The 17232-nt window shown below is 40.9% G+C and overlaps 1 protein-coding gene across 1 annotated transcript in view; it reads right to left on the bottom strand.

Annotated features, from left to right (window-relative positions):
- Positions 1–17232, bottom strand: part of naaladl2 (N-acetylated alpha-linked acidic dipeptidase like 2) — a 431375-nt gene that overhangs the window by 104802 nt on the left and 309341 nt on the right. Inside the window, exon 10 of the mRNA XM_079845128.1 lies at positions 2445–2591. Coding sequence (XP_079701254.1) covers positions 2445–2591 — 147 coding nt within the window. The remainder of the gene's footprint in view (positions 1–2444; positions 2592–17232) is intronic.

The following is a 17232-nucleotide window of genomic DNA, read 5'->3' as shown; positions in this document are numbered from 1 at the left end:
AATGTTAAAAAAAATACACTGCTTTAGGGATGCGCATATCGGTTAATTTTCCCAACGACAACCGCTGCTCATTATCCGATTATTAACCGTTAACTGATAAGATTATTAGATTAGATTAGATTCAAGTTTATTGTCATTACAAATGTACAAGTACAATGCAACGAAATGAGTTTGGAGCAACCCTCCGAGCCGCAGCTATTTAAAGCGCCGCCACACGCTCTCCAGAAAAGAAAAGAAATGCAGATTGCAAAGCATACATGCAAACATAACATACATAGTACACACAGTACACGTGGTCACGTCATGGGATTATAATATTGAATTGGCATTAAATAAAAATACGATTGACGAGTGTCTGTGACCCGTTAAAAAGACACTTTTTTCACGGGTTCATTTTACCATGCAAACAGCAGCATACAGATCAGATAAAATATAAATACAAATAATACAATAATTACCAAATTAAGATGACAAAACGAAAATACACTGAATCCGTTTGAAGCTTTGAAGAACCGGAATTTTTTTTGTCAAATAAAAATAGCAGGCCCACCTCAATCTCCACCTTGTATGTTTTTTTTATTTTAATTTTTTAAAGTACATGTGATGTAAGGGATGTGGGTTAGTCACATCAGAGAACAACCTGTTGACAGTTAAACCCGCGACAGAAAACACCCTCTCAAGCCTTTATACTTTCGTCTGGCTCCGCAGCGCGAGCCTCTGCTGACAGCGCGCGTGCCTTCTGCGCTCGGCGTTGTGTTGTTCTTTAAAAACGACAAAGGGCGACTCGGGGTAATTGTTCTATAAACCATCAGGAAACAGCGGCGAGAAGAACATACGTGACAATGTTTACTTTAGTAAACTTGACCAAAACCACACTACGAAAAGCCTTAAACAAGGCTTCAGATGGCACTGACGTCCCGGGAATACAGAGATAACGCCTCGCTAGAGTAGCCAGCGCCTTTAATTTGCTTTCCACCAGTCAGGAGCATGTACTACTGCTGTAATTTAATACCGCGTAGCATATTAAGTAACTTCGTAGCCCTTTCTGTCGAAATGTAGGCTTCTTCTTTCCCATTGCTTCATTTTGAGCAATATGTCTGGTTAGACGTGGTTGCACATGTTGACACGCTCCGTGAGTGAACAAATAGCCTACAGCATATTTTTCTTTAACCATGCAGCAGACAAACAAACAAAAAAGACATTTAAACCATTTAACTGATAGTATTAATCGGTTAAACGGTCAATATGAGCATCCCTACACTTCTGTGGACGTTGTTTACTTCATTAATGAGTTTACTGTGATAATGGACTGAGGATGGGAGTAGGATTCGGTATTCGGTTTCGGCAGAATCTTAACCAGTGGATTCGGTATTCGGCCGAACCCCAAAAATCTGGATTCGGTGCATCCCTAGTTTCAGCCCAACGCAGTTATAATTTTCACATTCTGCGCCACGTTTAAATAGCAAATGCATTTGCGCCCATTTCAGCGCCCATGGGCGTGCTGGTCTGAAAACGAGGAGTGTTCAGGCGCATTGTTGGTACGTTACTATTTTGAGGCAACTGAAATAGACTGCTCTTTAAATAACAAAAAAAATATTGCACCATTGACAAGCAATGTTTTTTTGTTATTTAAAGAGCGTGTTAGTAATATGCGCCTATAGGCGGGTGCACAACACACATACACTCTGCTTATTACACACACAGGGACGTGCAGCAGCACACAAACATTTTTAAATATAAAAAATAAAAGGATTCCTCTTTGGAGAAGCATTCAGTCTTTTTTGCTCGCAAATTCTGCCACGTAAGTAGAAAATTCGCCATGGTGCGAGCACAACTGGCTTTTAAAGGGAATGGGAGATAAGACTCTGATTGGTTTATAGCACGTTACACCCAAAAAACACCCATTACTCATTAAGAGACTAAGTACAACCCTTTTAGACCATGCACTGCGCGCCGACCATTTTCCCGTCATTAAACAAGTAAGAGTATGGCATTTCAGGTAAAAAGCACCCCTAATGTTAAGGCTAAAGGCACAATGTTTGATGTGATGATAAATAACTGGCTAACTTTTTCCTTTGTTGACATGGTTAGATTGAAATGGTCAACATAATTTATTAATTTGGATGTCTATTAAAGAGATAATTTGCATAATGTATCTATCATGAAAGCATTATACTTAAATATATAATATAAATCACATCATATAATAAAATATCAATTTTAGTTGATATCAGCTTTAGTGTCTAAAGCTAGTGCTTGTGAATGGGAAATCGTTGAGCATTTGAAACGTATGGTGTTATTTGTCAGCCTCTTGAGAATATTTTCCCCATCTGTGGACAGTGGTGCAGGGAATGGTTGCTCATTGTTAATGCCTTCAGAGCATGTAATGAAAGATTAGATCATCAATGTGCTTATTGCACATATTTGCATGTATGTCCATGTACCTCTGTTTTAGGGAACTCTGAGTATGCAAATTCCACTGTTGGGACAGCAAGCTGATTGGAGAAAAAGCTGGCATCTCCAGGTGTCTGCTGGGAGCTGATATTCGGACCAGGACAACCACCTCCTCTACTGCAACTTATCGAATGTCTCTGAAAGATAAACACACATGCACGATAACAATATGTCATAGGATAACAATTGTTAGGATATACAGCAATCTAAAATGCGATCCTGCCCCCTACTATATTACTACAGTGACCAGAATAACTTGAGTAGACCTTTTATAATGATCTATGAGATAAATACAGTAATGAAGGATGTTATAGAGCCATATGTGAGGAATGCATTTAAGTGAGGAGCTTTTATATATATAAAGAAGCACTATAAGACATATATTGTGAGTGGGAAATGAATGAGATTGAAAAGTGTTTTTCACTGGCATGTGATTTGAATGCGTATTTTTAATATGTGATGTGGAGAAAAAAAAGGTATTCTAAATACGGTTTTCATTAAATAGCACAGCGTCCCACCTGTAGGATTTGTTCTTGTTTTTACACAACAATAATAATGTGCTTTTAAATCTCATTTGTAGCTGCATATAATTGTGCATCACTAAAGCCCTGCCTAAATCCTAAACCGCTATTGATTTCTCATTGAGTGATGGTTTAGGATTAATCTGTTTAGGTTGAAACTGGCCCTTGGCTACTTAATAACCTACAGATTTAACTGTATTGATCGTAAAACTGCTGCTAAATGAACAGATTCTGTTCAGGTGTACAGCAACTGACATGAGCTACAATATATATTGCTGTTTGTCAACGTTCACAGAAATACATGCAGTTACGTAAACCTCAAGCAAGTGCAAATGATGACTGACAGGGCCAAAATCAATGTAAATCTATACAAACAGAGTTTGAAAGCATAATGGAAGGAAAAATACAGACTGCGAAGTTACAATCAACTGTGACCAACAACAGTCATCAGAGTAATTCATATCAGAAAGGCCATAAAAACAAACATAAAACAGCAGCTGCAGTTTCTACTGCTGAGGAACAAAACATTTTTTGTTACATACATTTAAAACACGGACTCACACAAATTGCATCCAGAATAAATGTGTGACATAATTACATATATTTGTAGAATTAAACTATGATTATACACATACATATTACAAAACAACAGACACTGTATTTAGACATGCACACACGCACACGCACACACGCACACGCACACACACACACAAATATTTTTTTAAATAAAATAAAATAAAATAAAATGCAGCATGTTTATTTCCCCCTGCAACTCTTGATGAAAGAAAGAGGTCAGACTTGGGTTCCGGATGTAGAAAAAGAGATTTATCAGAGGCTTAGGGAATATTTATAATAAATCTTTCACAATGAAAAAAGCATATTGATACAATATTAATTTAAAATAAATATTAATTCTATTTTATTAATACATGCATACATAATTATTTATTAATTTCAACAAAAATGAATATTTATTTTGGAGAAACTATTTATAAGTTAAATGATGTCCTCAGGAAAAAAGGAAGGTTGTTTAAACTTTCTAAAATACGATATAAAAAGTGGAAACGTATAACTGTTTTTTTTTTTTTTTTTTTTTTTTTAAATAAGGAGTTATTAACTCAACAGAGTCAAGTTGATTCAGTAATAATAATATTTTTGACTTGATCAAAATGAGATGTTACCAAGCAAAGCAATTTTTAGGTTATTAGACAAAACATTTTAGTGTATTTTGCCCTTCAGGGGCAATTAATTCAGGCTTTCGTGTTATTCATTTATATAAACATTCGATAGGTTTCTGTAACATGCTGAATTTCAAACTCATACTCGCTGACTGATATTATCCTGATGAAGAGCTTTACCCATCAGTTTAGCATGCCTCAATAAAGTTCAACCAACCAAAAACAAACAAAAATATTCTATAAACAAACGGAAAAAAACCCACTAAAGCAATCAAGTAACAAAGATCTATTGTTAAAAAAGTCTCTTTATTTGAACAATATATGGAATACATTAAATCACGTTTTTATTTATTTATTTTAGTTCTATAAATCCTATAATAAGATGTAGATAATATGATACACCCTATGATTGTAAAAGTTGCATATTCTTGTACATAGCTAGTTTGCCGGACTTAACAAAATTACATGATTTTGGCCACATGAACAAAGGGCCTGAAAAGTAGGTGGGGCACAAAATAAACTGCATTTTCAGTTTGAATCATTTATATGAATTATGTCATGATTTGCACAATAGTTATACCTGCCCTATATAACAGATTATTCTCTCTTGTGTGTCTATTTTTGCGCTGTGCATGGATTACTGTAACATCCAGTGCTTCATTCTGAAAAAAGAGGACTCCTTTATCTTCATAGCCAGCAAAAGCCATTAAAGTCAAAATTAGCCACAAATTCCTGAGGTAAAATGTGACAGCAGAAACAGCTTGGGAGCGGCAAGAAAGAGGGAGAATAGGTAATTTCTGCACTGCAATTCCTTTTCCCCGTGAGGAGAATCAATATTTAATTTCTCTGTCTGCAATGATAACGAGATGGCAAAATCATTGTTTATATATTTGAGCTTGAATAGACCTGTGGATAGTGAGGAGAGAGAGAGAGATTCACTGGCAGACAGCCACAGCAAATGAAGCTGCTCGTCCACTCAGCTGATGTGAAACAAACAGCATTGCCTGCTAAAGACCATTAGCAAATGAGCAGGCTTTTACCATGCCATTGTGATCACTGTGATACAGTGAGTAAGAACTTCCACATCCTATTGCCTACCACCCACACATGATCAGAGGCAGCAAAAGATTGTACATGTGCACAATAATTTGAAAAAGATCAGAGGCATAGACAGTGTTTCTTTAACAACAGGCATATGTCCTTTCCAGTCCATTTAATTTCAATTTTAACATTTTGTTATATGAAGACACATTTTTTTTTACCATTATTGTCTTCACATAAACTAATATATACACCGATCAGGCATAACATTATGACAGGTGACGTGAGTAACACAAAGTATCTCTTCATCAAGGCACCTGTTAGTGGGTGGGATATATTAGGCAGCAAGTGAATGTGTTAGAAGCAGGACAAATGGGCAAGCGTAAGGATTTGAGCAAGTTTGACAAGGGCCAAATTGTGATGGCTAGATGACTGGGTCAGAGCATCTTCAAAACTGCAGCTTTTGTGGGGTGTTCCTGGTCTGCAGTGGTCAGTATCTATCAAAAGTGGTCCAAGGAAGGAACTGTGGTAAAGGGTCATGGGTGGCCTAGGCTCATTGTTGCACGTGGGGAGTGAAGGCCGTGTGGTCTGATCAAACAGAAGAGCTACTGTAGCTCAAATTGCTCAAGATGTTAATACTGCTTCTCATAAAGGTGTCAGAATACACAATGCATCGCAGTTTGTTGCGTATGGGGCTGCAGACCAGTCAGGGTGCCCATGCTGACCCCTGTCCACCGCCGAAAGTGCCAACAGTGGGCACGTGAGCATCAGAACTGGACCACGGAGCAATGAAAGACGGTGGTCTGGTCTGATGAATCATGTTTTCTTTTACATCACGTGGATTGGCTGGGTCCTTGTGCGTCACTTACCCAGGGAACACATGACACCAGGATGCACTATGGAAAGAAGGCAAGCCGGCAGAGGCAGTGTGATGCTTTAGGCAATGTTATGCTGGGAAATATTGGGTCCTGCCATCCATGTGGATGTTACTTTGACATGTACCACCTAACTTGGAATTTTTGCAGACCATGTACACCCTTTCATGGAAATGGTATTCCCTGGTGGCTTTGGTCTCTTTCAGCAGGATAATGTGCCTGTCACAAAGCAAAAATGGTTCAGGAATGGTTTGAGGAGCATAGTTTGAGGGGTTGACTTGGCCTCCAAACTTTTGACACGGTTAATTATGACATACTATTAAACAAACTGGCAAATTATGACCTTTCAATAGACACACAAAATTGGATTAAATCTTACCTGAGTGGCCGAAATCAGTGTGTGCGGGTGAACAATACTCTGTCCTCATTTAAAGCATGCACCCTGGGAGTGCCACAAGGGTCAATTTTAGGGCCGCTGCTTTTCAGCATATATGTTAATGACCTTCCATCTGTGTGTAATACTGTTGATTTAATAATGTATGCTGATGATACTGTGTTATATAATCATAGGAAAAATGCAACTGAGGTTGCAATGAAATTAACTAAGGAAATGCAGAAGGTTGCAGAATGGCTAGATAACTCCTGTTTGACCTTAAACGTTGAAAACACTGTTTTTTTACAAACAGGAGCAAACTCAGGGATTGTCCTGAAATCTTAGTAAATGGGCAAAAAATTTAAAATGTGGATGAATTCAAATATTTAGGGGTTACCCTTGATAATACTCTAGTTGAGTAACACACTGATATTTAACTTCATAAACTACAGACACATAAATGCATTAAATGCAATGATTCCCCTACATTTTTTCTATTGTATGACAAGTTGGTCTCAGGCATGTAAAACAGCCTTAAAACCACTTGAATCATTATATAAAAGTGCCCTTAAGATTCACGACAAAAAAACACGTCAGTATCATCACTGTCAGATACTCACCAAATATAGTATTTTAAATTTGGAAAATCTAATAATGCACACAAATGTATGTCTATTGTTTAAAATCCTTCATAATGCTACTGCTCCTCCTTTGAAAAAAATGGTGACACTCTGCTCAGAAAAAACAACAAGAACTACCTGATCAGGTACCAGGGGAGAATGCAGTATTCCTAAACGCAGGACTGCATTTGGTAAATCATCTTTTTATTTTGTTGCCATAAATCAATGGAACACACTTCCAACAGGGTTGATTATATGTACGGATTGTAAAAAAATGTCATGTCACACAAAACATAGGATCCTGTCACAACAAATTTTTGGCCATTTGTGAGTTTGTGTGTATTTGTGTGAGAGATGGGGGGGGGGGGGTTATTAATTTATAAAAGGTGATGGAAGGGGGGTAAATGGTTTTAATGATGGAAATGTGTCTATTGGTAATTTTGTACTTGAAATTTTGCACAACTGTGAATTTAGTAACTGTTAATTTATTGTATGTTTTATTTACCTGCCCAGGGACTACGGGTGGAAAATAGCAATTTGCTAAAACCCGATGCAATGCATCTCTCCTTGTTATATACAGGGTTAATGTTTTATTGTGCACTGTCCCTGTTCAAATAAAGAAAATAATAAAAATGAAATATGATATATGAACATGAAGTACATAAAGAAAAATGTGAGTTGATCCATCCATCCATCTTCTTCCGCTTATCCGGGGCCGGGTCGCGGGGGCAACAGTCTAAGCAGAGATGCCCAGACTTCCCTCTCCCTAGACACTTCCTCTAGCTCTTCCGGGGGGACACCGAGGCGTTCCAAGGCCAGCCGGGAGACATAGTCCCTCCAGCGTGTCCTTGGTCTTCCCCGGGGCCTCCTCCCGGTTGGACATGCCTGAAACACCTTCCCGGGAAGGCGTTCAGGAGGCATCCAGAACAGATGCCCGAGCCACCTCAGCTGTCCCCTCTCGATGTGGAGGAGCAGCGGCTCTACTCCGAGTTCCTCCCGAGTGACTGAGCTTCTCACCCTATCTCTAAGGGAGCGCCCAGCCACCCTGCGGAGAAAGCTGATTTCGGCCGCCTGTATCCGGGATCTTGTCCTTTCGGTCATGACCCAAAGCTCATGACCATAGGTGAGAGTAGGAACGTATATTGACCGGTAAATCGAGAGCTTCGCCTTACGGCTTAGCTCTTTCTTCACCACGACAGACCGGTACATCGACCGCATTACTGCAGAAGCTGCACCGATCCGTCTGTCAATCTCCCGTTCCATCCTCCCCTCACTCGTGAACAAGACCCCTAGATACTTGAACTCCTCCACTTGGGGCAGGAACTCTCCACCAACTTGAAGTGGGCAAGCCACCCTTTTCCGACTGAGGACCATGGCCTCGGATTTGGAGGTGCTGATCCCCATCCCAGCCGCTTCACACTCGGCTGCAAACCTTCCCAGTGCATGCTGAAGGTCCTGGTTAGAAGGGGCCAACACGACAACGTCATCCGCAAAGAGCAGAGACGAAACCGTGTGGTCCCCAAACCTGACACCCTCCGGCCCTTGGCTGCGCCTAGAAATTCTGTCCATAAAAATTATGAACAGAACCGGCGACAAAGGGCAGCCCTGCCGGAGTCCAACATGCACCGGGAACAAGTCTGACTTACTGCTGGCAATGCGGACCAAACTCCTGCTTCGGTCATACAGGGACCGGACAGCCCTCAGCAAAGGCCCCATATTCCCCCAGCACCCTCCACAGGACGTCGCGAGGGACACAGTCGAATGCCTTCTCCAAATCCACAAAACAAATGTGGACTGGTTGGACAAACTCCCATGAACCCTCCAGCACCCTGTAGAGGGTATAGAGCTGGAAATCCACACTGTTCCTCCTGAATCCGAGGTTCCACTATCGGCCGAATTCTCCTCTCCAGTACCCTGGCATAGACTTTCCATAGGCATAGAGGCCAGCCGATAGTCCTTTTCCATGGCCTCACCGAACTCCTCCCAGGCCCGAGTTTTTGCCTCCACAACCACCCGGGCTGCAGTCCGTTTAGCCTGCCGGTACCTGTCAGCTGCCTCAGGAGTCCCACAAGCCAGCCATGCCCGATAGGACTCCTTCTTCAGCTTGACGGCATCCCTTACTTCCGGTGTCCACCACCGGGTTCGGGGATTGCCGCCTCGACAGGCACCGGAGACCTTGCGTCCACAGCTCCGAGCAGCCGCTTTGACAATGGAGGTGGAGAACATGGTCCACTCGGACTCAATATCTCCAGCCTCCCTCGGGATCCGGTCGAAGCTCTGCCGGAGGCAGGAGTTGAAGATCTCTCTGACAGGAGACTCGGCCAAACGTTCCCAGCAGACCCTCACAGTACGTTTGGGTCTACCGAGTCTATCCAGCTTCCTCCCCCGCCATCGGATCCAACTCACCACCAGGTGGTGATCAGTTGACAGCTCCGCCCCTCTCTTCACCCGAGTGTCCAAGACATACGGCCGCAGGTCAGATGAAACGACCACAAAGTCGATCATTGACCTACGACCTAGGGTGTCCTGGTGCCATGTGCACTGATGGACACCCTTATGCTTGAACATGGTGTTCGTTATGGACAAACTGTAACTAGCACAGAAGTCCAATAACTGAACACCACTCGGGTTCAGATCAGGGGGGCCGTTCCTCCCAATCACGCCCCTCCAGGTTTCACTGTCATTGCCCACGTGGGCGTTGAAGCCCCCAGTAGAACGATGGAGTCCCCAGTCGGAGCACTCTCCAGCACCCCTCCCAGGGACACCAAGAAGGTCGGGTACTCTGCACTGCTGTTTGGCTCGTAGGCACAAACAACAGTGAGAGACCTATCCCCGAGCTGAAGCCGCAGGGAAACGACCCTCTCGTTCACCGGGGTAAACTCCAACACATGGCGGCAGAGCTGGGGGGCTATAAGCAAACCCACACCAGCCCGCCGCCTCTCACCATGGGCAACTCCAGAGTGGTGAAGAGTCCATCCCCTCTCGAGGAGTGTGGTTCCAGAGCCCAAGCCGTGCGTTGAGGTGATTCCAACTATCTTTAGTCGGAACCTCTCAACCTCACGCACAATCTCAGGCTCTTTCCCCACCAGCGAGGTGACATTCCATGTCCCAAGAGCCAGTTTCCGTGTCCAGGGATCGGGTCGTCTAGGCCCCCGCCTTCGACTGCTGCCCGATTCGCTTTGCACCGGCCCCTTACGGTCCCTCCCGTGAGTGATGAGCCCACGGGAAGGTGTCCCCACGTCGCTCCTTTGGGCTGAGCCCGGCCGGACCCCGTGGGGGAAGGCCCGGCCACCAGGCGCTCGCATACGAGCCCCAACCCCAGGCCTGGCTCCAGGGTGGGGCCCCGGCTGCGCCGTACCGGGCGACGTCATGGTCCTTGTTTTAATTTTCTTCATAAGGGGTTTTTGAACTGCTCTTAGTCTGACCCGTCACCTAGGACCTGTTTGCCTTGGGAGACCCTACCAGGGGCATATAGCCCCGGACAACGTAGCTCCTAGGGTCGTTCGGGTACTCAAACCCCTCCACCACGTTAAGGTGGCAGTTCATGGAGGAATGTGAGTTGAATAATTTCCAATTATGCAAAAAGTTTGAAAATATTGTTTAATTCAAAAAAGAGGATTGCTATTTCATTTAAAAAAATGTTTAAAATGTATTCCACATCTGAATGTCATCCGAACTCTACTACATAATTTGATATGTGGTGGTAAAAAAGTGTCTGAAAAAAATAAAAAAAAAATAATAATATATATATTTCTTCAGATGTAAACACTGCAGGTCATTATTTATGGATACATTAAAATAAGGCTAGCTATTTTTATTAGAGTTTATTTTTATAAAATTCACAGGGCTAAAATTGTCCTTAGTCTATAACACCCAAAAACTGGTCAGACAATTTCCTGAATGTTTCCCACTACTCACTGTATACAGTCGTCTTAGTTAGAGGCTGTGTGCTAAAGGAATTATGGAACTCACTGCATACTGTAAAAGGTACCTGAGATAATTACCAATTCACAGCTGCAAAATGAATATTTGTATTTGACAAAACATGGCATCAAACTAAAAATTCTCACAGTACAAAGATAAAATGACAGCGAACAAAGAGAATGCTGTGTGTAGAGAGAGAGAGAGAGAGAGAGAGAGAGAGAGAGAGAGAGAGAGAGAGAGAGAGAGAGAGAGAGAAGAGAGAGAGAGAGAGAGAGAGAGAGAGAGAGAGAGAGAGAGAGAGAGAGAGAGAGAGAGAGAGAGAGAGAGAGAGAGGCAAACATGCAAACTAAACTGTTATCTCGTTCTGAATGCGCTGGAGACGAAGAATGACCTTGCATTGTGGAGATAATTTATTCTCAGAGAAGGTGACCTTTGAAAATTACATTTGCAGGGAAGTGGAATTGGAACTGCTGATACATTTATATAAAGAAGAGACAAAATAGATGAATAAGTGAGATTATTTAAAAGAAACAACAAGATTGGTGTCACTGTGCAGAATGTGAGAGGTTTGCAGTCGCTGCACAGATGGTGGCGCACTGGAGCCTTTTAACAGACAGACAAATGGATGAGCTACTTTCTTGCCTAATGCATCCATTTAAATTGAAACAGTAATACTGAAATCAGTGGCAACTACACATAAATAAGACCAGGGGTGCAGTTGCCATACCCTGGCATTCAGACAAAACAGCTCATGATGATGCTTGTTAAAGATAATCCAACTATTTTTTAGAAGAACAGATCTGAACATTGGTAGGTTCCTGTCAATTAAAATACCCTTTAAAAACAAAAAAAAAACAAAAAAAAAAAACAATGCACAAATCACATTACATGAGCATATAAAATCACATAATCACACCCACCCTGTATCCTCAAGCCAAATGTGTACATTATTGCAAAAGTAATCCTATTAATAATTTTCCCTGTGAATACATCAAGATTTTACTTCCAGTTCGGAACACTGTTGTTGCGCAGTCGCAGTTGACTGCATCATGTGTCTTTTTAGCTAAAAAAAGTAATTTTATTACGTAACTCAAGTTACTTGTAATGCGTTACCCCCAACACTGGTGGACGGCTTACGTATAGTGGCCCATAGAAGCAGCTGCAGAGTATCTATTTATGGTTTGGACTGTCTGTCACAGTATAAATGGCAGTTTTGTGAAGTGGGTTGATATTATCAGCTTAATGAACCAATTTTAATAGTTCTGTTGCTGGAGATGGACTTGAAATTGCAGCTTTGAAAAGCACATTTTAAACAGCCCAAGGCTTGGGCTGTTTCAGAATATTGTTGATATCTGTAAGTCTGTGCATGTCTGTGGACTTTAGCATGGTGGATTTTTGTACACATATTGTTGAGATATAAAGTAGTTATTTGGGAATGTCCTTGTTGTATGGCCAGAGGGAATTTAACACATAGGGCCCTTTTGAATTTAGACCAGGTATTTGTTGGTCAATGGTGCAGTCGTTTTCAGTTGCCTCAAAATAGCAAAGCGCCAACAATGCACCTGAACACACCTTGGGCGTGAGTGCATTTGCTATTTAAATAACGTGAAAATGATACCTGCGTCGGGTTGAAACTAGCAAAAAGCACTTGTGTTGCGCCTGGAGTCGCATTGCGCCGGTTGTATGATAGGGCTTATCTAGGGCCCTATGATTTCCGCGATCACCGAATCGCGGACGGAATCGCGGAATTGGCATATTAACGCGGAATCTATTGTTAACGCGGAATTTCCCGGAATTTGACATATTTGGAATGCAATGCGGTTTTGTGTGGGAGAAGAACGTATGTCTGGGGAAATGCAGACCTGGGGAAGCAAATCTGGGAAAGCACAACCCCTCCCGTCATTTCAGCTCCTCCTTCAAAACACTGAAAGTATGGCGAAGCGGCTCCACGGCTCTGCTTTCGTCGGCGAAAAAGTTAAGAAACTCAACGATAAGCCCTCAGTACCGAGCCGAGCAGTTCCCTCAGGGAGTGCTTGCTGTATTTTGCCTTGTTTTTAATGCACTTTAATGTACTGTATGGGAAATAATGCCTTAAATGAACTTGAGAGGAAATGAGATGCGCGGGTCAGCGCGTCTTATGTTGCCTTCACGTGCTCTCGGAATTATCGTAATATACAAGTTTCCTAGGTAAACATTGCACATGAATGCCCTCACATTTTGAAACTTGAATGCAATGCGCTCGTAATCACGACTTCAGAAGTCGGAATCATCAAATTTCCGATAGCACGTGAAGGCAGCATTATCCACATCATGTTTGGCTGAGGTAGCTCTTAAAGTGACAGTAGCACTGATAATGTCTGTCATTAATGTTCAAAGAACAACGGGAACAGAAGATTACTTTTTAATGATGATTAATCTATATTTCACTTATTATTTATGCAGTTAAGAAAGGTGTTGATAACTTTATTCAATTTCTGTGTAGACTATGTCTGAGAGGGAAGGCCACAGGCAAATATAACATTTATTATAATAGATTTATGTAAAGATTGTTTTAAGTTCAATTAAATTAAAAGTTAAAAGTTTTTTTAAAGCCTAATAAATGTTGAAATTGGTAGCTTTCGGTTATACTGTAATGTAACGTCATCAATGTTTCATATAGACATTAATATCAGTGATACTGGCCTTCATTCATAAAAAGATGCCATTACAACACACATTTAAAATATGCTGTCTTTAAATTGTTTCTAAATTAATTTGGAGAGTAACTGAAATTATTACAATATCAAAATATAAAAAACTCCAATGTTTTTAATTGCAATTAATCATGATTAATTACAGAAAAAAATGTGATTAATTCTTTTTTTTTTTAATTATCAATTCACAGCACTAATATCTAGTTGTGACTTGAAGTGCTTAGAGTGCAGTATTATTTTGCAGTATTTGTCCTGAAAAGTAAATGTGATGTTTGTTACCTCAATAAATTTAAGGTCATTCCTATTTTATGTTTTATGTTCTATTATATTAACATTAAAAACACTCTTTTTACGACTAAAATAACAGTTAAGGGTAAAAAAAACTGAATTCCCAAAAATTAAAACGGAAAAAACGGAATTTGGGAAAAAATAAAATGGAATTTGGGAAAAAATAAAACGGATTTCATAGGGCCCTACTTATCCTGTTGACTATAAGTAACATTGAATCTACATGTCTACTAACTCTCATTAGAGTGTTAGTCGAGTAATAGTAGACAGGTAGAGTTAGGGTTAGAATAAGTTGACATGTACTTGCAAAGTGACTTATAGTCTGGCAGATATTAAGCAGACAGTCTACTAATACTTTAATGAGAGTTAGTGGCAAAGTTACTTATAGTCAACAGAATGTTCAAAAGGGACCATCAAAACCACAGCTTCTCATCTGTTTTTGTGCCTCCCATCATTCATCCCTCATTCATGACCCTTTTTTTTTCAAACACAAACATCTATTTTTCTATTACTGAAAAGGCTTCCATGTTTTTTTTCCTAAAATATTTGTTTACTTAAACACCTGGACACACGTGGCAAAACTTTAAGCTTTCGCTGCTAGCGGAGCGGGTTAGATTCCCGATGAAAAACAAGTTCACGGGATAAACAAGTGTGTGAGTGGAGAGAGGCCGCTAATTTGTTGCCTGTTGGCCAGCGAGAGGCTATTGATTGGGAACTAATTGATTGCCAGCTGAAGTGATAAACCATGTGCTTGTGCAGACAGCATCACTAATACAGGAATGGAGCGCCTGAAATCACATTGTGGCCTCCAGTGTGGGAGCAGAGCCCGGCCGTTCCGCACATGCTACAGTGATGAATGCTCTCCAACATCTGTGATCAGGCCCTGTGCTGCGCTCTTTATTCAATCGATGAAATCTCTGTGTGGTTAAGCACAAATCTAAGATGGTTAATACAAGGAAATTATTTAATCTAGTGAAAGGCGCTGTGGTATTTCGAATGCAATGCATTTGGCTGGAAAATGGTCCACAAATTGCTACAAAACCCATTATAGAAGTAAAACATGTCTTTTTTTTTGCCCAGTCATGATTACAGTAAAAGCAATCAAATCTCAGTGAATGCATGACTGATATAACACAATGCGAGTTGCATTTACTAAGTAATTTCATTTCATTCTGTGGGGGAAAAAATCCTTTGGTTTAATGACTATATTTTATTGTTTAGTGCCTGCAACTCAAATAAGAGACAAACAGGGCAGGAGCTCTATTTTTATTACTGTGAAATGGGCCTTGGACTGCGTTTAAGTGAAGTTAGACATAAAAGTGAAACTCTTACATGAAATAAATGTTATGTTTCTGCCTGTGGCGAAATGGGAGAGAGGAATCACAGCTGTGCTCCCAAACTTTGCTTCTCAAACTACAAAAAAAGGTGTTAAAACACAAAAGACATGATTAGGAATGCAAAATGAAATGTTTCAGCTCCGCTACAAGTTAGAGCGGTCAGTCAAGCTTCCACAGACAGCGTGCATCCTCAGCGAGAACTAAATCCACATGAATTGCCCGTTCAGAGCATAAGCACGAAAAACTAAATTGCTCAGAGAGTCAAGTCTACAGACTAGTAAACGGCAACCTCTTTAAGTTATTCTTGACAGTGCTGGTGAACACCACACCTTGTGAAATAAACTTTTCTTGCTTGTGCCTACTGAAAACACACAAGGTGAAACGACAGAATTTCAGACATTGCTGTAAGCTACTGAACACTGAATCGGCCATTCATGTGGATTTGGATAAAACATGAATCGCTTTGATGTTGTGCCTGCGGACGCCGTTTAGTCCTTCACAGTGGAGTAGCGGACGGGTACGCAAGGCATATTCAAATATTATTATGATTAGGCTACTTTTATTATTAAATTATTATTACAATTAATTTTCCCCACAATATTTCACAGCGCATCAATGCATAACCGACACGCTGCAAGGATATAAAGATTAGTTAGATTAGCTTACTCCTTATTTAAAAAATAAAAAAAAAACGTGTTTAACACGAAATACTTCCCGATTCTCGAAAAAAAATTTTTTTTCACAATGGCCCACAAGTGAAATATTATGAAAATAAATTAGATGAATCTCTCAATGTCTCGGTCAGAATATGCTCCGTTAATGCAGAGTCAGATGCAGTTTCTGTAGTGAATAATTGACTGGTGTTTGAGACTTCTTCACCGCATAATGAGCAGCCTAAATAAAAAAGAAGATCAATAAACAAGTAACAAGCAAACTTAAACTATTTCGCCTTAAAATTTCTATGAATACTTTACTGATGCAGGTGCAAAAAAAATATATATATATATACACTAACCTAAAGGATTATTAGGAACACCTGTTCAATTTCTCATTAATCCAATTATCTAATCAACCAATCACATGGCAGTTGATTCAATGCATTTAGGGGGGTGGTCCTGGTCAAGAAAATGTCCTGAACTCCAAACTGAATGTCAGAATGGGAAAGAAAGGTGATTTAAGCAATTTTGAGCGTGGCATGGCTGTTGGTGCCAGACGGGCCGGTCTGAGTATTTCACAATCTGCTCAGTTACTGGGATTTTCACACACAACCTTTTCTAGGGTTTACAAAGAATGTTGTGAAAAGGGAAAAACATCCAGTATGCGGCAGTCCTGTGGGCGAAAATGCCTTGTTGATGCTAGAGGTCAGAGGAGAATGGGCCGACTGATTCAAGCTGATAGAAGAGCAACTTTGACTGAAATAACGAGGTATGCAGCAAAGCATTTGTGAAGCCACAACACGCACAAACTTGAGGCGGATGGGCCCACTGGGTACCACTCATCTCCACTACAAATAGGAAAAAGAGGCTACAATTTGCACAAGCTCACCAAAATTGGACAGTTGAAGAAAAAATGTTGTCTGGTCTGATGAGTCTCGATTTCGGTTGAGACATTCAGATGGTAGAGTCAGAATTTTGAGAACATGGATCCATCATGCCTTGTTACCACTGTGCAGGCTGGTGGTGGTGGTGTAATGGTGTGGGGGATGTTTTCTTGGCACACTTTAGGCCCCTTAGTGCCAATTGGGCATCGTTTAAATGCCACGGCCTACCTGAGCATTGTTTCTGACCATGTCCATCCCTTTATGACCACCATGTACCCATCCTCTGATGGCTACTTCCAGCAGGATAATGCACCATGTCACAAAGCTCTTTAGTCTTCAAATTGGTTTCTTGAACATGACAATGAGTTCACTGTACTAAAATGGCCCC

This window comes from Gobio gobio (assembly GCF_949357685.1).
Source record: "Gobio gobio genome assembly, chromosome: 19".
In the NCBI taxonomy this organism is placed as follows: Eukaryota; Metazoa; Chordata; class Actinopteri; order Cypriniformes; family Gobionidae; genus Gobio; species Gobio gobio.
Note: the sequence above shows the minus strand (reverse complement) of the source record. Positions and strands in the feature narration are given on the sequence as shown.